This window comes from Cynocephalus volans, chromosome 5 (assembly GCF_027409185.1).
Source record: "Cynocephalus volans isolate mCynVol1 chromosome 5, mCynVol1.pri, whole genome shotgun sequence".
Taxonomy (NCBI): Eukaryota; Metazoa; Chordata; class Mammalia; order Dermoptera; family Cynocephalidae; genus Cynocephalus; species Cynocephalus volans.
In genome coordinates, this window is record NC_084464.1 from 130,577,300 (window position 1) to 130,603,813 (window position 26,514).

General features: G+C 37.8%; 1 protein-coding gene across 1 annotated transcript in view; it reads right to left on the reverse strand.

Annotated features, from left to right (window-relative positions):
* Positions 1-4,799: 4,799 nt before the first annotated feature.
* Positions 4,800-26,514, reverse strand: part of TMEM244 (transmembrane protein 244) — a 48,336-nt gene continuing 26,621 nt past the window's right edge. Inside the window, exons 2-5 of the mRNA XM_063098360.1 lie at positions 12,230-12,315; positions 10,034-10,107; positions 6,453-6,578; positions 4,800-4,885 (exon numbers count right to left, since the gene is read on the reverse strand). Of these exons, the coding sequence (XP_062954430.1) occupies positions 4,800-4,885; positions 6,453-6,578; positions 10,034-10,107; positions 12,230-12,315 (372 nt within the window). The remainder of the gene's footprint in view (positions 4,886-6,452; positions 6,579-10,033; positions 10,108-12,229; positions 12,316-26,514) is intronic.

The window sequence follows — 26,514 nt, forward strand, 5'->3', positions numbered from 1 at the left end:
TTATGAATAAATAATAAAATTTAGCTCTGACATGATGCATGCAATAGTCTAGAAATTCTGAAGCAAATTAACCCAGCTGTTCTGTTAAAAATCATCCAGATCCGGATAGATAAAGTTGTCTTTGAACAAACAGTATGCTAACGTCTGGCCTCCACATATCATTGAAATTAAGCCGGATCCTGCAAGTAAATGAAAGCGAAGTTTTGGTTAACTACCAATAATGAATAATTCATTGGTGAGATTACGAATAATAACAATTGTCATGACTATAATAATGTTCTTGAAACTTACATAGCATTTAAAATAGAATAGTATATAGATTCAGCCAAGAGAGGGTAGGTGTGTATTCTGAGGCTGGTAAATTGTTAACATTTAAAACTTCCCTCAGGGAATAGGTGCAGGGTTCTGTCAAATTAACACTAAGGAGCTCTTAAAACTCAGACATTCCAAGGCATTCAAGTCAAAGCACATGCCAAGGAATTCACAATTCTCAATCCTTTTTCTTCAACCTGCCATTTGTTTGTATTGTTTCTGTTTAAAAATATTTTTTATAAGGTGTTTTCCCTCTAATTATGAAAGGAAAACATATTCACTTACTTGGAAAATATTTTTAAGTATAGAAAAAATTTTTAAAAACTAGCATTCCACATACCTGGGCTATTTGGTTTATCTTATTTTATTTTATTTATTTATTTTCTTTAACAGGGCTCTGTTTGGTTTTATAAAAATGCTTTTAGTTCTGATTTTATTGGCCCAGTGATTGTTGTTTGTTTTAAAATATTGATCCGACCTTACAGAGTTTCATAAATCTGCTGCTCCTCATGTGGCAGTAATGGCATAAGTCCCATGAAAGGTAAAATTCCCTGCAGTAAGAACCCTGGCAGGATTGCACAACTCTCTCACACAAAGACACGTGTCAGTGTGAGACCATGAGACAGAACTAAAATGTTCAGCCACTGTTCTTTTATATCTTTTTCACTCAAAGGAAAACGAAGAAAGTTACCTCAGATGTCATGTGGCAACTGTCCCCTGAGTCACCAAACCCTGGTTATTGAAATTAAGATAGTTACCTACTATTTTAGCAAATTCCTCTCCTTGGCATCAAGGTGGCATTTGCTATGTGACAGAACTGGCTAAGGCACAGTAAATTTTGTGGTATTGTAAATAAAATCTAAAAGAGATAAATTCTTGTTTTTCAGAGAGAGAAACTTGTTTCCACTTACAGTTATTTTTTTCAGTACCTTTTTTCCAATTTATTACAAATATATACCTTTGAAAGGCTATGCAAAATAAAACATCAGTACTTTCTACATGTGCTTTCTGTTTATACTAAACAATACTGGAGAAAAGTACACATTTAAGACTTACAGATATGCAAGGTAAGTGGAAAGAAATAAACTCTGGTGAAGTGCGCTGATAGGTGGTATAAATAATACTGGTGCTACTAACAGATAACTTGACTCAACGCTTCGCTCAATATCTGGCTTAAGCCAAAGAAAAAGCTTTAGAAAAATCCACTTACACTTGGTTAATTTTCTTACTAGATATAGGATTGATAAATTCATTTCAATTTGTAAGCAGAAAAAAACAATTGAAATAGTTTCACTGTTTCTTGCACTACCATAAAAACAATCATGCCATTTATGAAGAAAAGAGAATGTCACAAAAATATGTCCAGTGTTTTATTCTCAGTAATTTCAGAATGATAAGGTGCTTGAGCAGTCTTCTGTTCTGATTACCTAGTCCACATAAAAATATCTGTATGCCTCCACTTTGTATATAAATATGTATATATTTATGTTGTCTGAATCTTATAAAATATACATATATGTATATATTATATGTAATACACACTTATACACACACATATACACATACACATAAATGATCTAAAACAGGTAATTGTCTGTTTACTTTTTGAACCTTTTCAGGGTAAAGATCAAACAGCCTCCCTTGGAAGTCCACTGGAGCATGTTCTCTGTCAGGAACCCAAATATACTCATTACATGCCAGGAAAATCGCTGCTACTTAATTTCATCTTGTTTAATTCTCGCCATAGTTACAAAACAAATATTTATTGACATTCTACTACGTGCCAGGCACTGTGCATAGGGCTGAATATTTTACTATGAACATTTTAGCTCTTAAAAATTTTGTTTGAATACTTTAAAATGAAAATTAAGCCACTCTATAATTTTTTTTTTCAAAAGGCTAAGCAGCATTTTGCTCTTTTCCAATTGAGTTTAGGAACAAATGCTTTTAACATTTGTCTGTATGTTTTTTCTGAAGTCATGTCTTAACATGTTTGCTTCTGTTTGATTTGAAAGACACAGTCACAGAACTAGAAAGCCTCAGGGAAGTCCTATCAGAGTCTGTGATTCTAATTGATCAGTCTGTCTTCTTTTCCGTTTCCTTTTACTCTTGCCATTGCCTAAATGGTAGCCATTTCCATAAATTTCTGCAAGCTCTGCTCTTTCCTCTCTGTATATTCTCTGAGAGAACTTACACACCACAGAGCCAGCACCATCCTACCTCTGCAGTGGAAGCTTCAGGATTTCTACGTAGGAGTGTCTCTGGGGTGGCAATCTCTGTTGGAAGGAAAGGCTAGCTAGAGGACTCACCTTCCTGGCAGTGGAAACTCTACTAAATTATCCAATTCCATAACTTTCAGTTTCTACATTTGCAAAACTGGAATATAATACTTAGCTCCCAGGATCGTAACAGAGATTAATGAGATAAATGCAGTGTCCCTGGCTCATGTGAAGCCATCAATAAATGCCAAGTACTGTTAATACTGTGTAGGTCATTAAAATTGAGTGACAATAACAAAACATGTTTGGGTTTGCTTGCTGTTGTCAGAACAGATTGATGAAATTAGATAAGATTATTGCCAAATTAAGAAGAACAATATTTTAAAAAATATTATATGATCTTTATATTTGAAAGTTAGATGCAACAGATTTAAGAGAAAATAGTATCCATACTTAACAAATATTGAAATCTGTTTAGAAGCATCCAGCTTTGCTTTATGTGGCAGTTTATTAGCACAAATGAATGTTAATATTGTGATGTTGCTTTTCCTTCCTAACTTTCTAATTATTATTACATAGTGTGATTAAAGAAGAAAATAAAGTGATATTATAACAATCTCATTTCCTGCATGTTTGGTGTTTTGCATCTTGATTTTTCTATTTTATAAAATAGAATTTTATGGAAAACATAACATTTAGATGGGAGTATTTAAAATTGAGAATGAACTAAATGGAGAAGGCTCCTTTACTTCTATGAAATGATGGTATTAGAAAACAACAGGGAGATTAAAGTCAGACACCTTGAAGAAGAGCTCGGATATAAGAACTTGAAAACACTGTAAAGGCATAAAATTTATTGACTTTGTTTCAAGTTAGGGGTTGTATAAGAGAATAAAAAAGGCTCAGAATATTCTCTATGCCATTGATATTCAAAGTGTGGTCCATGAACCAGCAGTGCCAGCATTACCTGGGCCCTACCTGGACTGACTATGGTTTAGCAAAATCCTCAAGTGATTTGCATTTCACACTAAAGTTTGAGAAATTCTGCTGTAAACTACACTTCTATGCCCTTTGGTTAATAGGAGGGGAAAAGGAGCAAAGGCTAAGTTATTTGCACATATTCTTGTGTTCCTTTTTCCTTACCCATGAGCTCTTTTGACATTTCACTAGTTTCAATACACAAGTTTTTGTTATTGTTCCCATTTTCTTCATGATAATTTTGTCTTTATATGTGGATATCTTGAGTCTTGACTATTTCTCTTCAATCATCCTGTAGATGACGGTTTTCTCCTGTGATGTATATATCAGGTTTCAGTCTTTTTGCCCTACTAAAAATTAAACCTTTTCAGAATCCATATATGTTGGAAGAGGGTTTATTTAGATAAGTTATGCCCAATAAGAAGTTAGAGTTGGCTGTGTCTTGGGACATAAGAATAAGTGAAGATAGTCCTACGATGACATGTGAAGGTCTGAGTTAAGCAAGAAGCTCTGTGAATAGATGAGGAAATGTACGAGGAGGGGAAAAAGGGAATGACATTCTTATACCTGTACTTCATACTATTTCTGGCTCTACCCCGTTGACTCACTTGTACAGTGGAACATTTGATGCACCTGTGTACATATGATCAGAGTCTACATGTGAGTTCCGGTCAAAGTGCAATTAGGTCCCTAAAACACTTTTTAAAGAAAGTTAGATCTGCTTTAGTCTCCCTACTCATGGTAGCTCAGTCCTTACTTCCTGCCATGAGGGAAAAATGACAGGGGAAGAAATGGAGAAAAAACTGGTACAGGTCAGACTTGAAGGAAAGCTAAGGAAATCTATGGCTTAATAAAAAATTTGCCACAATATAGTTTTTTAGTTTTAACTCACTTCCAGCTCCTCCATTATTGCTCAATATATAAAATAAAATGTATGTCATTCCTTCATAAATTCAAATTTTATACAAAAAGTGCAAAGATATATGTATATATTTTTTTAACTTGGTGGCTGGCTGGTACAGAGAAGTATATTTCTTATATGTCTATTTACCAATCTACTTTTCGTCCCAAGTACATGTTAAGATAGCAGCGTCTCTCATGTGTATTAAATTGGGACTGTCCTGAGAGTCTATTTGGACCAGAAGAGACAACCAGTGGAGTCCATCTTCAGTAAAACTTGTCTTGACAACATCATCATTATTATTATCTTAGAAATATATTATAATATAATAAAATCTATGTCTAAGACAATAAAATCCATTTCCAAAAGTTTTTCTACTTAACACTGTTTTATGCCTTAGAGAATCTAAACTGGAGTAATTCCAATATACCTAAAGCAGCCCACCAATGTGACGTCAAAGGGAATTCCAACATAACTGTAATAGAGAAAAAAAAGGTGTTGTTCACTTTGAAAACATGCATTATTTTTTTACTTATGAAGAGACATTTCTATTTGGTCACATCATATCCACATAACAAAGAGAAATTTTATCCACATTCATGAAACCAGGTAGCCCCAAAGTTGTACTTAAGTCATGGTCTAAAAAGGCATTTTTTTAAGTCAAATATTTGGAACTCCTCTCCTAGAAATGATGTTATGAATTGTCAGGCTCTCAAGTCAGCTCAAAGAGTTAATTTGAAGTGATACGTAGCAGTGACGGTCCTAAGACTATCCTGAATCCTCAATGCTTGACTCCCTCTGGAATTCTGAACATTTCACTCTGAACTCAATTCTATTCAGCACTCATTTTTTAAGCAATTTCTATGTGTCATGTGCTAGACAATTAACATAACTTTTCTGTGTCCAGAACCTTTAGCTCATTTCAATCCTCAGGACTTTTTGCCCCCAAGAGTTTTTTACAAATATCCTGCAGCTGTCTTGCAGGAAAACTTAAGTCCTAAAGTAAAATAGAGAATTTGAGATGGGCAGTGGGACTGGGGTAGTGATTGTCCGAGTTACTGAGAGAGGCTGTGTGTCTGAGGAAATCGATGCTCAGGGATCAATATACTGGCATTCTCTAACAGCAGTGAAGCTGGGAAGTAGTCATTCATTTGGAAATTGTGTATTTTTAAGTTGGAGACAGATTATACTATCAATAGATCAGGGCACTGAAAACACAAGAATGATTTAAGTTGATAATAAATAATAAACAACTTTGAATTATAACTTGTGGCTGATTATCACGCATACTTTCACTAGTATGCTCAAAAATAATGAAGGATAGTAAGGGGAAAAAGTTACAGGGGAAGACTAAATTTTGAATGGATAGATGAATGAATGACACTTTCATTTACTGAGTAATTATTATATGCTAAGCTCTGTCAGACAACTTCCCATTGACTCATTGAAATTTCACTAGATCTCGCCCATCTTGTAGAGGAGGGAACTGATGGGAGAGATGTTTGTCCAAGACCACGCACCTAGTAAAAGGTAGGACTGAAATTTGAATCCATCTTCTTCTGACTCCAAAGATCACAGATAAAAATAAAAACCCCTTAGCCTAAGAACCAATATGCTTGTTAAAAAACTACTGTTGGAAGGTTGCAGGTCTGCAAGTACTAGTTTCCTTAGTTCCCAGCAGTTCCCAGTCTTTGGTCAGTTTCTGCCTAAGAGAAGGATTTTGGAGGAAAAATATTCTTTAGAGAGGCAAACTCTGTACAAGTTGATGACATGACAAATGTGAAAAGAGTACAGGAAACACCTTCAGTACAGTTCTGAATCAGAAATGGAGTTGTCAAAACCTCTCCGAGAAGAAGGGTACAAGAACTTGGTGGGGGAGGAGGAGGGAGAGGAGGGGTGAAAAACTCTCATCATCAGTTTTTATAATCCAGCCATCATAGGAGAACATGCATACAACACAGTTTTGTTCTTAGGAAGTGACTTAGGTACAACCTCAGATTTAATACAGATTTTCTTTGTTTTTGTCATTTTATTTTGCTTACCAGTTGAAGTGATAGCAACATGAAGAATAGTTACTGAGATAGCGTAATCCCAAACCCATTCTTCCACAACCAGAACGAAAAGCAATCCACAAACAAAGTAGGTGACTTCTGTTGAGACTAAAATAACTGCAAATGAAAAGAAGAATATAATTATTTGGACTAGAGCAACTAACAATTCTGAAATACAACTAGGAACAAGACCATGAAATCTTAGTCTGGGAAGAAATTTGGGTAAGAATTTTTTAAACATTCCATCTCAACAATACTCACATTTGAGTAAGAACTTTTAATATATGGCATCTCTTAGGAATCCTTAAATTTATAGAGAATAACAACATGTAATTTCTGTTTCTTATTTTGTACTTAGCATTTTAGAAGGTAAAATACAATAAAGAAAAGTTAAAATGTAACCAATGTACGTGGGTCTTTAATTGGATTGCAAATCTCATTTTAAAAAATATTACAAACTAATGAAAAAATTCAGTTCTGAGGTTTTGGAAATGAAAAAAAAATGTAAGTGTTTACTGAACTATAATGTTTCTTTGGTACCAAGCACTATCTAACTTGGAAATGAGTTCCTTTATGTCTTTGTAATCAAATGGTATGCTCAGATTGTCATCTGGGAAATATAACCAATAACCATGGATGAAAGAAAGCCTCATAAATGACAGATGTGGATGGAGACACTCTTCTAAATCCACTGGTTATACACAGAGTGGTTTCCCTGAACATGTATAAAAAACTAGCTATTTATAAGTCAGGACCACAAATCTCTAAAAGGTCTGAACATGTGAAGGGTCAACCTTTTGCCTCTTGTCTTTGATATAGATCTTTAAGACTATAGTAGTTTCAAGGGATTGATCCACCAAACTTTAAAGTGACAAATATATGTGATATACCATCAAGGTCCTTTTATAATGATACCACTTTCCATAAAAATTACCTTTCTATAAAACACAACAAATGATTGTTATATTCATATGATTCAGAAATCAATAATTCTAGGCAGGCAAACAATTTTCAAAGCAAAAAAAAAAAATCACTTTATTTCCTATTGTGCAGAAATAATTTATTAACTAGCAAGCCAGTGATTGCTTAATGGATAAACAAGACACTAAGTCAGTCCCAGATGCCAACTTTTTAAAGGCCTCACACTTATTCCTCTTCAATTCTATTTAATGCAACAGGTTTCAAAAGTGGAATGAAGAATTCATACTAAGTCCTTCTATTGCATGGAATTTCCTTTGACCAGTACAGATCAGTTCAGTCCTGCCCCCTAAAACTGAGGAAGGAGCTGTCCTGTTGTATCATATCGACACTTCTTCCTATCACAGTTTACTCCTTCCTTCTCCATTACACTCTGTAATGTGTCACATTACAGGGCCTCCACATTATTATAGGGAAACAGAGATGTCTACTTGTCATCATTTAGGGATTTTCTAGGTTAACTTGCAGCTGCTTGAAGATAGGAATTTTAGTCTTGCGCAAGCTGTATTTACATGTATTGACAGAGAATACCTATGCTTTGTTTATGATATAAAAGAAAGCAAGATTTAAAGGACGTACTACGAAATTCAAAGTCAGGATAATAGCATTGTAGTCCTACCTTTACAGTTTAAGAGTTATAAAACCTCGAGCAGGATTTTAACCTCTCGATCAGTCTGTTTCCTTCTCCATAAACTGGCAAATGGAGTATTATCTTATCAACCTTGAAAATTGTTGGGAGGATTTTAATTTAAAATGAAAGGAATTTGTAAACTATTCTCTGCAATGCAAAAGAAAGATACTAGTAATTGTTATAACCAGACTCACACTTTCTAGTGTCCTGCTAAAACTGATCTCCCGGGTGACAAAATCATTGAAACAGACAAGAAACCTGACTCTAAATATATGCCCAAGACCCTGAGATTATTCTTATATTTTATCTCCAAGATTAAACAAGTCTAGATTCTCAAAGCAACAACTTTGAAGAGTTATGGCAAATATCTTCCCAAGCTCCAAATTAAAGATCTAATAGGCTGAGGGTTTATCGATATCTTTGTACAAATGTTCATGTTTTATGAGAGGAAAGGACTCTGTAAACTGTGCCAGGCATCCTGGGGATCTCCACTAATCTCTGCTGCATAAAATCACAGCCTTTTCCAGTAAGCCTGTGACGTTGTCCTGCCTTCATTGGCTGAAAAAAGGCAAGAGTTAAATAATAACGGTTGAGTTTTAAGTCTTTCCCCCTACCCAGCACAAACACGATCCATACTTGACTGTACTGTGATTATCTCCTTATCATTTGTGGATAGTCTTGGTAAAAACTAGGGAAGCGCCTGAAGAGAAAGTTAAAACAAAACGACCTCTTGTATCTTGTTAGAATAAAAGTCTCTTGTGCTTACATATTCTTTGCAATCCAAACTTGAATCAATAATGGCACCAAACAAGGTTACCCATTTGAGGAGGCTGTTCTAAAGCTTTTTATTTGAATCCAGTAATTCTAACTGACCAAATTTCCTTTACAAATCATATTTGAAATTTGGTTTATTTGGCCTCCGGCAGTTTTTGTATATTTGCGCATTTGTCCCCCCAAAAGATTGTTTGACGGTTTTCTAAAGAACTATAACGTGTAAAGAATTGGTAGCAAATTAAAAAAAAAAAAAGTAGGGAGAAATTTAACACAATGTTAAGAGTAAGTATACATAGAAAGTAAGTTTGTAATTTATGTTCTTTTTCTCCTTTTTACTTGTAGGTATTTTCTAAGCTTTTATAAATTAACCTGTTTTATTTTATAATGGAAAATAGCATTAAAAATTTACTTTTCTAAAGATGGGCAAACTCACCATGAACATCCCCAAAACATGTTTGAATAGATCCCACACAAATAAGCATTATTGTTAATGTACATAAGGCTTATGAATATACTAGATATTAATAATTATAAACATACTAGGTATTAAATAATAATTATTTACTCAACAAAAATGCTAAATTTAAAAGAGATAAATTTTGTCCTAGTATATTCATTTTTACTGTTCTTTCTCTGCCACAAGTTCTATACTATTTGGGGAAGAAAAATAAAACAAAGCAGAAATGCACAAAGTAGAAAATGAAAGTTCTCTGTCATTCCAGATGGGAAATTCCAGTTTGTTGCATAATTCACCAAACTTCTTATCACCAACATCATGTATTTCACTCTATTTTACAAAAATTAAATTATGCTATACAAACTCTTTTGTAGTTTATATTTTCTATTTTGTATGTCACGAACACTTTTCTAAATCAGTGCATTAAGTCATTCTTCCTTTTCTTTGAAAATATTTAATGCACAGAAACTCACCCAGAATATCTCGAAAGAAAAATTCATGTAAGAATTTTAATTCCCTTCCTCTACTTATTCCATCCTACTCCATCTCCTAGGAATAGCCACTTTAAAATTTTGTTTGGCATTTTTCCTAATTAATTTTTGAAGTCAGGTATAATATACAGATGACTGAAAGAAAGGCCTGATATTTTTTAAATTCTTATTTTTTAAAAATTTTGATTTTGCGAGGCATTTAACTTACTAACTGACAGGATTAAAATTTAAAAACAATTACCTTTATAATTTGTGTTGAGCCACGAGGGATTTGTTTTGAAATCAAACAGTGCCAGGATATCCAACTCATGTACCCTAAAGATGTTACAAATAAAAATAGTTTATTCTAGAGGAGACAGTTCATAACTGCACACCAAGGCATTGCACATCACTATTCACATACAAGGATAAATCATTGGATTCACTCACTTTTGGCACATTTAAAAACTGGCTGACTTGGAAGGCAGCCAAATAATATCTTGTCCACATTGTCTTCTTTGTCCATTGAAGTCAACTTTGTCTACCAAGTAGCCTTAATTGTATTTGGGCTCTCAGCTATAATCTTTGTAATTTCTGCCATCAAACGTGGGAGGAGAACTTCACACCATGGAGATAGCAGAGGTGAGGAAGGTTCTAATCCTGGTGGTGTTATAACTGTGAACTTGAGCAACTCACTGACCCTCTCTGGGCTTCCATTTATCTATAAATTGAAGAGATTAATTTCTGAGATATCTTCCTGTTCTAAAATCTGAGTCTATATAATACATACCTGGACTTTTTACTGTACCCAAGTTTGTAGCTATGTGCAGATGGTCAACCAGTTAGCTGCCTTCTGGAGCTTTAAGGTCAAATTATTTCAAATTCCTTGCCTCTGATGATTCACATTAACTACAAACCCTTGAAATCCCATGCTCAGAGAGCCCTGTAGAGTCTCGTCTCTTCCCTGGTCCAGCCATGGCCTCACCATTTCCAGTCCCAGGCAGAGGCTGAGACTGCACAGGTTTCGTGCAAGCGTGCTGAATAACATCTTTCCATTGCAGAGATTGGTAAAATTTTTTGGTATTAATTTACATATTGAAATAGAATTCTTTGGTTGCACAGTAAAAGTAAATTGTATAAACACTCAACTTCTAGAAAATTATTTGGAAATATACATAGTGTATTTCAAGGCTATCAATTTATTGGCAACTTAATTTGTAGAGAAAGAAAATTCAACCATAGCAAGACAGAAAATTATTGGAAAAATAATGTCTCATACTTACAAAGAAGTGATAACATTATAAATACATGTATAATCTTATTTTGTGCTCATGATAACTCTTTTTTGATTATTGCCTCCGTTTGACAAATAAAGACACTGAAATAAGAGAAGCTGTGTGGCTTGGTCAAGATGATCCAAGAAGTTGGTAAGAACCTGGGCCAGAATGCAGGTCTCCTGACTCCCAGTTCACAGTTATTTCCAGTATATATCAAAAAATATTTAAATTGGATGTAGATTATCTCTAAACCCCCTTCTAGTATAAACTTCCTCAGATTCCAATACCAGCCTAGGGAGTCACAGTTTCATTTTCTTTCCATGACCATCCTCCAAATAGGGAAGAAGAATCCTGCCTGGCTCTACACATTTCAATTCATGATTGTTACTTTACTTTTACCGTTTTCAAAGATGGAACATTTGCTTATTTTCACTTAAAAAAAAAAAAGTGAAAGTATGCACCATTAAATAAAACACTTACTAAGCTGAGAGTAGAATGATGGTTCCCAGAGGCTGGAAAGGATGGTGACAGGCTGGTTAACAGATACAAAAATACAGCTAGAGAGGAGGAATAATACCTACTGTCCTACAGCACTGCAGGGTGATGACAATTCACAACAATTTATTGTTTATTTCCAATTAGCCAGAAGAGAGGATTTTGAATGCTTCCAACACAAAGAAATGATAAATATTTGAGTTGATGGGGAAAAAAAAAATCAGTTGTTGTCAAGGTTTCAGGGGAGGGGCGGGGAGGGATGGGATGAAGAGGTGGGGCACGGAGCATTGTTAGGGCAGCAAAACGATTCTGTATGATACTGTAATGGCAGATACATGACATCATACATTTGGCAAAACCCATAGAACTGAACAACACAAAGAGAACCCTAATGTAAAATTGAGTTAATAATAACATGTCAATATTGATTTATAACTCTAACAAATGTACCACACAAATGTAACATGTTAATAACAGGAGAAACTGTGGGGGGAAGGGGTAGTGGTATGTGAACTGTCTGTACTTTCTGCTCAATGTTTCTGTAAACCTAAAGCTGCTTAAAAATAAAGTCTCTTACTTAGGGGAAAAGTCCACATCCTTCAATCCCTAAAGACATCATATATTAAATATAAACTCCTTTTATATTGAGTGTTAGCTTTTCTGTTAGAAGACAAAGTGCTACTTACTTGAGTGTCACACAGCACATGCTCAGAGACACATAGTACACCGTGTAGAACAGGGAGACACATATAAGAAGATTCAGCAAAACCACCTGTGGAGAAAGCAGGCATGAGGTCCAAGAGCCTCGGCTCTTTCACATGGTTGTTGGGAACTAGCTTGACAAACAAAAAATGATGAATGGCTGCTAGACAGTGGTGACTAGCCTTGTATTGCTTGGAGACCCATGGTGTGGGAAGGACTTCACAGTACACGAGGAAAATGCTGCTGACCAGATGCTGGCATATTACACATTTGCACCAAGGATTAATGAAGTGTATATATCCATATCACTTGCCCTCCATCCACTACAACAACTTCCTAAATGCCAATATTTATATTTTAACTTTTCAAAATGATTTTAAATCTCAGCTGTAATAATAATAAAAATAGAAGAACAGGTAAGAAATTTTGAAAAATGTGAACAAACCCTTCACCCCCACATAACAACACAATAATTAAACATGTGTGTAAGAATTTACAGAGCAATTGGCTAAAACACAATAGATGGTCCTAAAATGGACTCTTCCACATCTGAGATTTAAGAGGGAAAAATTCCAGATTAATGGGACCAGATGCATTATTCAACAAATGTTTTGTATAAATTGCCTGACTTCTAAACAGAAAAATCCCATTAGACTCCAGTCTTATACCAGAAACCACAATAAATTTCAAATAGATTAAAGGCTTAAATGCCAAGGAACAGGTTGGGAGAAAATATTTGTAACATATATCACAGACAAAGAATTAATATCTACAATATATAAACTCATACAAATTAAAAAAAAGACAAACAAACCAAGAGAAAAATAAAGTATAGGCAGTTCACATGAAGAAAATCTTAAAAAGCCAATAAACAATAAAACACATGATGAACTTCACTATTAATCTTTTAAAATATGTTTTTATGAATATAACAAAAATTTCATCATTTCACATGGGAATTTTTCAGTTTATTCTTTCCACTTTTGAATTTTTTTTTTAAAAATCATTTTTGTTTAACCAATATACTAACATTTTAGGATAATCTTTTTTTTTCTGAAAAACCAGTTGACCAAATATACCAAATCTTTTCATTGGCCTGGGTACAGTAGGAACACTCTGCTAGAGGCAAAAGGAGAAGGTAGTACAGAGCATACCACAGACAATTGGCTGAATGGGCCAGTTTACAGATTTACCAAGAACTTGCTTTTCTCAACTATTTAGAAATGGGTGACCCATCAGGCCTAAGAGGGACACAGGAAGCCAAAACTCCAAGGTTCTGGGAGCTAAAAAATTTTCCCCCATCCCCTGACCCCACACCATCTTCAATACCTCCTACTCTTTGCCTGTGCCCCCCAACACCTTCCCACTAAGTCTCTTCTCTCTCTGCCCCTCATTTGCCCCTTGGTTTTTCACACTCCTTGTCCCTTAATCTTTCCTCCCTCATGACCCACAGTCTCTCTTTGCTCAACCCTTGGTAACCTCTTGCCCATATTTCTCATTTTCTTCCTAAGATCTTCTCTCCCTTATGGCCTTATGGTGGCTGACACAACACTTTTTAAAGGAAGAAGTAAAAGGATGGGCAAAAGAGAACTTCTTCCCACAATTCTCTTTCATTTATTAGAGAAAAAAAAATCTTTCCTAGGAGCCACCATTATGTCTCACTGACCACCACTGGGCCAGGTGCCCACTCACTGAGCAATCACAGGCAAAGAGTAAAAGGATTTAGCATGAGAGGTTTAGAACACTGTGACTTTGCTCCCAGGGCTAGGCACCTACTGCCTCAATAAAATAAAAACTGGAGTTCCATTGGAAAGGAAGAAGGAATGGATATGGACAACTATCAGTGTCTTCCAGGTGGAGAGACAAACTCAGAAAGAACTAAAAGTCCTCATTTTGCTGAGAAGATTACTAAGAGGTCAAGATAAAATGTGAAGGCTTTATCTGAGTTGAAGGTCAAATATTGTGCCCAGACATAAACTGGCTCAATTCCTTGCCAACTGTTGGAATGAGAATCTGCTGATGGGAGATGGATATGTGACAAGGAGCAAACCTGGGGCTTCTTCAGCCCTGTAATTTTCTCATGAGGCACGAGTCTTTGGGTTTGCTTTACTCTTTATTCAATGTATTAATATCAATTTGTTTTTCTTTTTAAGTCGGGCATTAATAGTCACCAGTTGAGATATTTCTAGATGATTGCTTTATTTCATTTCAATCCAAAATAAACAATATATAGTCTCTACACAAATATATATTTTCAAACAAACATCAAAATATTTTTATTCCTGTAACAATATTGAAATTTAAAACATTTGAATTTTTTAATACACTCACTTGCTATAAAATGTTACTTTTACAGTTCAAACAGAGGATTGTGCTACATACTTAGAAAACCCACAAATACAAAATCTGTGTAAGATGTTTGGAACTTTTTTAAAAATTAAATTATAACTTTTGGGAGAATATATTTGTAGACAAATTTTACGTATATACTTACTTTTCCGAAATTTATAAAATATTACATATAAATATAATATTAGAATAATACATTTTAAAATGATTTTATAGGTATATTTTGAAAAGTCATACTTTTTGTAAATAATTACTTTTTTCCACCTGAATTATAAATCTAGATTTTCAAATAATTTTTCTATCAGCAACTTGCCTCTAGTAACTTTTCTAATGTATACTCTACACAGCCTATAGAACTAACTTTCTAAAAGACAGTCATGACCATGACATTCTCCTGCTTGATATCCTTCTGCACCCCACACTGTCATCAGGATTCAGTCATCCATTTTTTTTAATTTGACGAATAGTCACTGAGCAAGCAGCAATGCAAAGTGAATTGGATGTGGTCCCAGCCATAGAAACCCAGTCTAGCTGGTCTTCTTAAATGTACAAGTATAAGACCTTGAGGGCCTGTTAAAACAGACTGTTGGGCCCCAGCCCCAAGTCAGCGATTCTGACTTGGTACATCTGGGGTGGGCCCCAGAAATTTGCATCTCTAGGAAGTTCCCGGGAATGCTGTGATGTGGAGAAGGGGTCTGGGAAGGTCCGGTAGTCCGCCTTAACCCACCTTGTCTTCTTACCATTTTCTTTTTCTTTTTCTTTTTCTTTTTTTTTTTTTTTTTTTGTCTTTTTCGTGACCGGCACTCAGCCAGTGAGTGCACCGGCCATTCCTATATAGGATCCGAACCCGCGGGAGCGTTGCTGCGCTCCCAGCGCTGCACTCTCCCAAGTGCGCCACGGGCTCGGCCCCTTACCATTTTCTTTACTGCGCCACAGGAAAGAATTCAAGAGCAGAGTCACAGTAGAAAGTGAGAAGGAGTTTAATGTAACAAAGAAGGGATACAGATTTCACAAAGAGAGAGACCCGTCAGGGCCCAGTCCAGGTGGAATACGAAAGTAAGAAATACGCCCTTAAAGTCTAGTACAGAGCGCTGGCTGGCTCATGACAGTGAGCAGCTGCCAGCAGAAAGTAAGTTTGATACAAAAGAAAGATACACATCTCAGCCACCAAAGCGTGGATTGGCCCCGGGAAAGTGAGCAACCCCGGCCAGGATTCAACTTCTATAGTCTCTCTGTCTAATGCATATTCATGCTATCTAATGAATATAAATTCCACTTTACTGAGCATGCCTAGCCACTGGATTTGCATCCAGTCAGCCCCCTGAGGTCTTTCACGTTGGTCCAAAAATTAGGTCCAACCAGCAACAATAACTTCCCTCTAGGGGACAACCTAGAGGGGGCCCTTGGGACCTCGGGGAGTGAAACCCGGAGGTGTGTCCTGTAACCTGAGCCAGGGAAACTGAGCACCTCCTGTCTCAGCTTGTGTCTGCTGTCCTATGACCATTCATTGAGAACCACTGATGTAGAGGCAAGAAGGATGAGTAAACAGATGGCTGCAGTGCAGAGATAAGAACTAGAGTGGGGAGTGGACAGCGCGCGGTGGAAGCCCAGGGGATGGTGGGCAGCGCGCATGCGTGCACGCGGAGGGCGCAGCAAGGGGCGTTTCTCCAGAAAATGTCCCACGATAACGTTCATTGCAGGTGTACTGTGTATCGGGCACCTCGTGTGCGTTTCCTCATTTAAACCTTATAAAAACGCTGAGTGGTATGTTCTATTACTATTATTCCTGTTTCAGAAAGAAAAATGAGGCTCGAAGAGGCTTAGGTAATTTTTCAAAGTTGGACTCGGGTTGTCACAGGCAGAAGGAGAAGCTCTTGCAAAGACGTGACTGGAGATAACCTTGGGGGACGAGGGCATATGAGAACGTTTAAAGAGTTGAGGTCAGATCAAGGAGGGAATTTTATTCCTTGGGGAGTTTTGAATGTCTCTCAAGGCCGTGGGAAACTGTGACAGATTTAAGGAGCAGTGGAGATTGGAGAGGGGCTATTAGGTAGGGAAAGCGTTTAAATAGGTTTGTAACACCTTAGAGGAGCAGTGGAAATGGAGAAGAGGACAGATGTGTGAGGTCTTAAGGAAGTAGAACAAACGTGTTTTGCAGGTTAAGAGAGAGGGGGCCTTCAGTTATATCTACCAATTTTCCATGCTGTTTGACCAGATGGATAATTACAGAAGGAAAAAGATCAGTTCAAAATGAGGGTAATGGCGATTGATGATCTAGCCCAGTGCTGTCCAACAGAAAGAGAAAATTTAAAATTGTATAGATGGCTTGTATTCTAATAGACACATTCATAAAAATTTTTAAAAGGTGACATTAATTTTAATAGTATTTATTTAACCCAATGGATCTTAAATGTTATAACTTTAACATATACTAAATATTAAATATCATTGAGGTATTTTATGTTGTTTGTTCATACTACGTCTTAGAAATCCAGAGTGTGTTCTATTTACAAAACATCTCAATTCGGACTAGCCACATTTCCAGTGCTCAATAGCCATGTGTGGCTGGCTAGTGGCTGCCATTTTCAACAACACAGGTCAAACTTCTGCCTGTCCTTCCAGGCTCATCTGCTCAACCCCTGCCCCAAATAGCTGATAATCTAACTAGATTTACTATTTACTGAGGAATTATTATGTGACAATCACTGTACCCCTAGTTTCTCATTTTATCCACCCTTCTCTGTACCCCACCACTACACGCATATATGAAAAACTTTCTGAATTTGGTTGACTATGTTCGGTACTTCACAGATTTGGAAACTGAGGCACAGAGAGGTTAAGAAACTTATCCCAGCTCATGTGGCCTCTGTGTGGCAGGGCTTCAACCCACATCTACTGGATGTCAGTGCTATTCCTCTTGACCCTGAGCTGTTCTGCCTCCCACCTGGTAGGTTCACCATAAAAGCATGTAGAGTAATCAATTCTAGTTCAACACTTTCTTTTTTAAATTACGGAAACTGAGACTTGGACAGGCTGAATGAACAGCCCAAGGAGATACATGTATTTAGTGGCAAAGTTGAGATCACACACACACACAAAAAATTGAATTACCAAAGGAAAGGCACTTAATAGTGCTGTTCAAAGGACTAAACATATAACTTCACTATGCACTGTAGGAAAAATCCAAAATATGAGAATCAGAATTTGTAGCAGTCTAGATATTTAGCTATCACTAAAATTTTTGTTTTTCCATTTTATTATTCCTTTAAAAATATATTTGGATCCTGAATCAAACAATTAAAAAAATTATGACATTTAGCTATTTAAACATGATTGAATACTTAATGATGTGAAAGAATTATTATTTCTATAAGGTGTGATAATGGTATTGTGTGTGGTTTTTTTTTGTTTGTTTGTTTTTATTTTTTAGTCCTTATTTTTAAAGATGATAGGGAAATAGTTTCAGATATAATGTCTGGGTTAGCTTCAAAATAAAAAGGTAGAAAAATAGGTGGAAATGTTGGTGAAACAAGATTGAACATGATTTATTTTGAAGCTGGGTGATGGATAAATGGAATTCATGATACTATTTTATTTAAATTTACATATGTTTACTTTTAATCATAATTTTAAAAAAAATTTTAATAATTATATTTAACCAGTAAGCCTTCTTACAAACTTTTAAAATATGGTTTTATTAATAAATTTGGAGAACATTCTTATTCTTTAGGGGATGGGGTAAGGCGTGACCTTTGTTTAATACCTGTATGTGTAAGGCACCAAGCTAGCCACTTTGCAAACCTTGCCTCCTTTAAGCCTCACAATAACACTGCCAGATAGGAAGTATGATCTATATTCATAATAAGAAAACAGTTGCTGGCGATTTGCCTTCTGTGCCCCCTGGAGTAAAGAGCATATGGTCTCAGGGGGTTCAAAAGTACTTTGGGCCATTGAGATGGGGTTGGTGGTGCGAGAAGGGGAATAGGGGGTCACTGTGCAATTCTATGGACTCGGCAGAATCCCAGGAACCAGAGAGCATGTTGTTCTGCTGGACTATCCAAGGGCAATGAGGAGGCAGCTAGCTATGCTACTAGCAAGGAGGAACACACCTTGCACAGCTCCACAGCATGTTAATGGGGATCCGTGAGGGATCTGTCTGAAGCCAATGGCTCATCTTCCTCCCATCCGCCTGGCACCAGCCACACAGTGGTCTCTGCGGGCTTCCCCTGCTGACTCTGCTCTTCTCCATATTCCACCCCCACCTGGCAATTTGGTCCCAGGCTCGCCCCCCTGCTAACTCCACACCATCTCCCTCTTCTCTCCTTCCAGACCCGGGACCCCCTCAGCTAGGTTCCTGCAGAGGGTAGTCAATCTCTCTCTGGTATTCTCTTTTCAGTCTATTGTTGGAGCACATTTTGTAAGTTAAAACAAGACAAAACACACACCATCAACACTGAATGTTTCTTTCCATTGCATTCCTCTACAGCAAACCTAATTCTCGAGGACACTGTCACCTCCTACAGAGGAACTGGCAGAAAAGAAAAAACCCAAAAACATTTCACAACATTATCATGTATGTGTAGGAAGGTCACCCCCGGTTCTGCTAATTGCTTTGTGTGTATCCTCCTCTTTGGCGCTCCAGCCATGCTTAAGTGCATTCTATCCCTGGGAAAGTTCAATGCCGTTTCGGTGCACAACTAACTGCTCCTCTCTTTGAAAAGCTAACTCCCACTCATCGTTTGAAGTCTTAGCTGACACCTCACTTCTTCCAGTAAGTTTCCCTGACTTGTTATTCTCTGTTGGGTGCTAACTCAGCCCTCTTAGTCTGACTGTGGGTAGTAACTGAAAATTTATCATACTCTAATACCGATCAATATAAACACAATTTCTTTATTAAAAAGCTTCCACTTTTTTTTATCTACTCTGAAAGTGAAATAAATTGCACAAGTCTGCAAATTGTGCTAATTTAAGATATAATAAATGATTTACAAGTTGCTTACAAAATACTGTCTGCTACAACTAGTCTTTATATTGTCATCTTTTTTTGATCAAAATATTTTGATGCCAACCTTCCTTTTACTGCCCTAAAAAAATAAAGCATTTTTTTAATAAGTAGAAATTAAGGAGGAACTACACCTGTATAAAAAAGAATAGAGAAAAGTTCCATTTATTTGAGGTTTCAGAATCCTACAAAACCAAGAACAGTATTTTTGTAAGGGCCAGCCTGGGACCTAGACAGAGTCTGAATATGTGCAGGTGGCATCCCTGAGGATTCAGAGCTTCAGTGGGCCCTGAATGCTCCTGCTGTGTGACTCACCAAACTGCCTTTCCAGTTTCTATACGGGCTGGACTGGATATAATTCAAAAAGGAAAAGCTCATATTCATTCCATTCTTCTGGAGTTGATAGCCCCCTCTCTTCATTTATCTCTCGAATTTCTCTGTTGTTGCATTTAATAACACCCCACATATCATTTTATGGTTTTTCAAGTAATTGTTAAAAGGTATGGCGTTGAATTGCTCTATGATACCTCATTTTATCTAAGAAGGGACTGGGAGGGAAGAGATGTGTCCATTTTGCTCACTAATATGACGATACTTTGAAAAGTTCATGGAAAAATAGAATTAAAAGATGATACAAATCTTTCCATGAACTTTTGAAGACCCCTCATATATGTGTAGTTTATTAATCTTTTTTTGTTGCTTATAACAAAATATGTGGAACTGGGTAATTTATAAAGAAATTGAAATGTATTGCTTACAATTTCTGAGGCTGGGAAGTCCAAAGTCCATCTGGTGGTGACAGCAACCCAGGGGTCTCATATTGCAAGATGGTGGAAACAGAGAAAGCAGAGAGAGAGAAAGACAGACCCTCTTCTTCTGTTAAAGCCCTCAGAACCATACCCCCGACCACCAGTTTTAATCCATTCACTACGGCACAGTCCTATAATCCAATCACCTCTTCAAGGCCCCACCTTTCAATTACCATAACAGGATTTCCCACCCTCTTAACAGTCACAGTGGGGGCTAAGTTTCTAATACATAAAACTTGGGGGACACAACTCAAGCTTCAATGAGTTTTGGGGGGAGATAATTCAATCCACTACATGTAGTGTCTTGGCGTGTTTCCTGGCACATAGTAGGTACTCAAAGAATGTAAGTTGTCTGAGAAATATACTATTTGCCCCTCATTTCGGAAGGATAGCCTTGCAGGGTAGAGTATTCTTGGCTGGCAATCTTTGTCTTTTAGTATTTTGAAAATATCATCCCATTCCTTTCTAGCTTTTAGGGTTTGTGATGAAAAGTCTGATGTTAACCTGATTGGGGCTCCCTTATAGGTGATTTGACGCTTCTCTCTTGCAGCTTTTAAGATTCTCTCTTTGTCTCTGAGTTTTGCCAATTTGACTATGACATGTCTTGGAGAAGGCCTTTTTGGGTTGAATACGTTTGGGGATCGTTGAGCTTCCTGGATCTGAAGATCTGTGATTTTTCCTATACCTGGGAAGTTTTCTGCCACTATTTTGTTGAATATGTTTTCAATGGAATCTCCATTTTCCTCCCCTTCTGGAATACCCATGACTCGGATATTTGAGCGCTTGAGGTTGTCTGATATCTCTCTCAGATTTTCTTCCATGTCCTTGATTCTTTTTTCTTTCTTTTTGTCTGCTTGTGTTATTTCAAACAGCCCATCTTCAAGTTCAGAGGTTCTCTCTTCAACTTCGACAAGCCTGCTGGTTAAACTCTCCGTTGTGTTTTTTATTTCGCTGAATAACTTCTTCAGTTCAGCAAGTTCTGCTACATTTTTTTTTCAGGACATTGATTTCCTTGTATATTTCCTCTTTCAGATCCTGTATACTTTTCCTCATTTCATCATGATGTCTAGCTGAGTTTTCTTGTATCTCATTCAGTTTCCTTAGAATTATCACTCGAAATTCCTTGTCAGTTATTTCAAGGGCTTCTTGTTCTATAGGATCTAGAGTATGAGATTTATTAACTTTTGGTGGTGTACTTTCTTGATTTTTTGTATTTCTGGTGTCTTTTTTTTGGTGTTTATTCATTGTGGCAGGGGGCTTCACAGTCCACCGGTTTAAGACTAATGACTAACTAGGATGTTGCTGTGGTTGCCAATTTGGTATGGCTCCCGCCGTGACTGCTCAGTTGGCCTCTAGTGTCTTGTGTGTGTGGTTGCCTCGGGTCTTGGGCTTCTCCGGGGATCCACCTTTCTAGTCAGCTTGTACTATGCTGGGCTGGTGGATCACGTACCACAGGGTGTGTGATCTCTGTTGAGCTTTCACTTTCTGTACAGGACTTCTCCCCGTTCCGTGTGCTCTGGCCCAGGCTGTTAGATCGTGCAGTGGCGACCCCACCGGGTGTGTGGTTTCTGTCGAGTCTCCGCCTCCCTGGCCGCACGTCTCCCCCCTCTGTGCACACTGTGCTGGGCTGGGGCGTGTCTTCTGCACCCCTCGTCTATCAGCTGGGCCTTCAAGACCCTGCTCAGCACTGCCTCGCCCAGGAAGTCTACCAGGTTTCTGCTAGGCACAGACGACCGGTCTCTCTGGGTGCCTTTGTAGCACTGTGTAGATCTTTCTCGGGTCTTGTTCACCTTTGTATCCCCCCGGTATAAACCGAGTCTAGTGCCCGCCTGCAGCCTGCTCTCCGGCAGGTTCAAGCGGACCTGGGAACTCTCCTACCACACTATTCCCAACCAGAAATTCGTTAGGCTTTTTTCCAAACTGGTGGTCGCAGAGATGGTATCTGCCTCCCAGTAACAGGAAGTTTACCGGGGCCGGAGTCCAGGGTGTGGTGGAGTGACAGTCGGCCCGCCCGTACTTCCTAGCCCTCCCAAAACTGGTCGGGACGCCCCACACCCCCAGCCCTGCCAGAGAACCTTGGAGGGAGTGGGAGAGGAGGTCGGCCCGCAGGGTCCGGAAAGCCCCGCGCCAGGCCAAGCAAATGGGCTCAGTGATGGCCGAGCAGGGCGGAGCTGCCCGCACCTGGGAAAATGGAGGCAGCACCGTGGCAGTGAGTGGCCTGGTGGTGCAGGCGGGCGCCGCGTGGGCATCCACCCCCCGAACAGAGCTGTGCCAGGGATCACTCACAGTGCTGTGCCAGATCGGGCGCTCGCTCTGTCTCTGGTTTGTTGCCTTCCGTGTTCTCGGCGCTGCCGCCTCGGGCTGTTCAGTCGCGGCGCCGCTCGGGCGCTCCCAGGAATCTTCTTTAATGCCGGCCTGAAACCTCGAATCCTGAATAGGGCAGCTGGCCGCCTTCAGCGCGGCCCCAGCCTCCGGGAACCTGGCTGCATCCACAGCAGCCCTGGCGCCGTGTTCCCTGTTTCAAGACTCACTTTTGCAGCTAAGAATCAGTTCTTTTCCTGCTCCACACTTCAAAGCTGTTGCCTGTAAATGAGGCAGCCTCTCCTGCCGGGGGCAAAGTGGCGTTGAGCCCCTACGACCGGCCAGCAGCAGCAGTCCTCCCTTAAGAGATGGCCAGAGGAAGGTCCACAAGTTTCCCGGCTGCCTGAGGCCCAGTGGCCACCTTTTCCACCTCAGCTACTCCGCGCCAGCCGCCGCAGCCGCCGCCATCTTGAAACGGATCAAAGAATGTAAGTTGAATGACCCATTACAGTTTTAGGATTGATAGAAGCAGGGCGCTGAAGGACATTCTGGTTATTTAAGGAGCATCTGTTGTGACTGGTCAGAGTCCAGGCCACACTGAATACCACCCCATATAAAAGCAATCTTTGCTGTACAATGAGATAGTGATCAGTCAGCAGATAATTACTGAGTGCTGACATTCTGTCCAAAGCTGTTTCAGACTTCTTGGGGATACAAAGGAAGAAGTAAGATGAGACAAAATAATCACACAGTAAACATTTAGAACAGGCAAGTATACCCAATATCTACACAATCCTTTAAAGTATACTTGTATAGATTAGCTCACCCATCAAAATAAATACATGGGCTAGGACTATAATCACCTTTTTATAGATGAAGAGATAGATGCCCAGAGAAATTCAGTGATTTTCACAAAGCTGGTCATTGGAGGAGCTGCAATTTTATATCAAGTTTATTGACTCCCAATAAGAAAGTATACTGTGTGGTTCTGATTATAAGGGCAAAGATGCTCCACAGAAGAGAGAGAATCTAGGTTTCATAACAAAATAGGCTCTTAGTAAGAATTGTAATGGTTCATACACTTCATATTCAATATCAGCTTCCCTGTCCTTTAAGTAGTTCTCAGACTTTATTATTCTTAACCCTGGTGTCTTCATTTTTACAAACCTCTCTGGTGATGACAAGGCAAAGATCTGCTAAGAACATTGGAACTAGTCTAGGTGTTAAACAGAAACCTATGCTTCTCCTAGAGTTTCCCCCTCAGGTAGGATTAAATAGACAGCTGGGAGATCTGGATCCTGAGCTAAATGGGCACGAGACAAATTTCCCACTGAAATGAACAAATATAGTCATTTGTTTCACTGATAAAGAAATGCACACTAAAACAACCATGTGACACTGTTGTTCTCCTACCAAGTTAGGCAAGATATTTTTCCTTTTACAAAATGTATAACTTTTCTGGTAAATGAAACAGACACTGTTCTAAAGTGCTAGTATTAGTGGAATTTAGTACAAGGCTATCAGAAAGCTAAATTTTATAAAGTGTGACTCTGAATCTAAATATATATATTTCTGTTAGGAAACATAAAAGCCTTAACGATGTTGGTTTTTACATGGTGAAATCATGGGTGATTTCTTCCCCTTTTTCTGTATTTTATAAATTTTTAGTGAAAGAAAGAGAGAGACCTAGTCTGTAGCAATGAAAGCTTCCATGACTTTGGGCAAGTTACTCTAAGAAATGTTTTTATCTATAAAATTAGACAGTGGTGTTTTTAGCCCTTTAGGGCTTATTTTCTTTTTGAATATCTAATGAAAAATATGTACTGTGGAGAAAAATGCATATACTCACAAACACAGAAAAAACTGTATGCAATTTCAGTGTTTTTGCAGAAATTCAAAAGCCCCTTCCATGGACCCCAGATTAGGAATCCCTAATTTTTAAGGATAATTTCAACTATAACTATATAGGTACTGTGTAGAGTGTATTTAAAGTCCTGTAGAGGAGAGATTTTTCGTACTCTCATTAAGAATTAAAGAAAGCACCAACCTACTCTTCATATCTACAACTATGGAAGATAGTGAAAGCTACTTAAATGTTGTTTATAGAACTTGTATTTTAAATTATATTTCAATTTTCAATATGTTCATTAGGCTCCTTCAAGTTGTAGGGAACAGAAAGCTCATCCTCTTAATGGGAATAAAACGAAAATTTCAGAATCAATTAAAGATACTGTCTCAGCAGCTACTCACTTTGTTACCATTCTGGATCCATGATAACTCAGTAGTTAAGCACAAAGTGACATGGACCTAACAGCCTCTGTAATAATCTTCCATGCTAGAGCTAAACATTTCCATTTTTGGTTTTTCTCTTTGTTTCTTCTTCAAACTGTACTACCAACTAACCAACTCCCTCTGTTATGCAAATACACAAGAAGAGAGAATCTGATTAGATAAATCAGTCACTCTCTGGTATAGGGTACCATGTTGGATATAGCTCTGTCAACAGGTGCTGATGGACAGCTGACTGGACCCTGAGTGCTGCCTTTGAGTCAAGTGAACTTCTTTAAAGCAAACAGGGGTATCCATATTATAGAGTTCATCTCATACATAGCATGAGGACCTATGTAAAAGATATCCCTTATAGAGGTAAGGGATAGTATCCACAAAAACTTCTTAGAAAGAGCCAGAGAAATCAGTAGGTCTCTGGCATATTTTCTGCTGTTAAACTGTTAGTAAGACAAACATCAGGAAAACAAGCTCAGATATAGGTGCCTTTAAAACTAATTTGGTCTCATCAGTTATGAAGATTAGAGTAGTCTGGGGAGATGGGGGGAAGGCAAATAAATGTTGCTGCTTCCAGCTACTGGGTGGCAGTTTGCAGTCAATTCAGGACTTTACAATTCCTTCCATTACCTGTAAAGTTCAAAAAGGTTGAAAATGCTTCAGGGGTGCAGTTGCCTCTTTGATTTTCTAAATTCTGGCTACTGTTGTAATAATATATTCATTAATTAGTCTCAAAAGTATTCAGTACTGTTAAGTGATAAAAATATAAACTAATCTGATTATTGAATTAATAGCTATTGTGGAAAATATGGAAAACATGAAATAAAAAAATGAAAAATCACAAAATGCAATAATCTTACTACTGAGAGAGTAGCACTAGATCCATTATTCAAACAAATCTTAGTTAAATTGCTATTAAATAACCAATGGGTTCTTCTGGTCAACATCTGCCCCTTCCAGGGATGAGAAGTAGTGGGGGCTTTATGTCTCTCTCCATTATCCTCAGTTCAATATCTCAAAAAATATAAATCTGATAGGAAATATAAATGTCTTAATGGTGTTTGTCTTTAGATGTTGAAATCATCGATTTTCCTTGCCCTCTTTTCTGTATTTTATAAATTTCTAACGAAAGAAAATTACCAGGATTTTTGTTGTATGTTACGATAATAGCAAGTTTTACTTAAAATTGTGCCAAATATAGAAACATTTGTTAGCAAATAGACACAAAGTTATTTGGACAACCTTTTCTTGAAAACTTGGGGAAGGCTCCCTGTCTGTCTTGTAACATTTTGATGGATATCTTGAGTTTGTCAGGTTTACTCTGAGGCAGTCGCAATGATGTCCTGAAGTCAGGATCAGTCATCCTGGACAGATGAATTCACAGATTTGTCCAGGAAGTAGAGGGACAACACAAGAACATGTATGGAGTTCTCTATCTTGAGTACTTCTCTGATGGTATTTATGTTACTGGGCTTTCCAGATTCTTATATTTTGTTCATGGAGGGTAGTGAGGCCTGCTCAATTT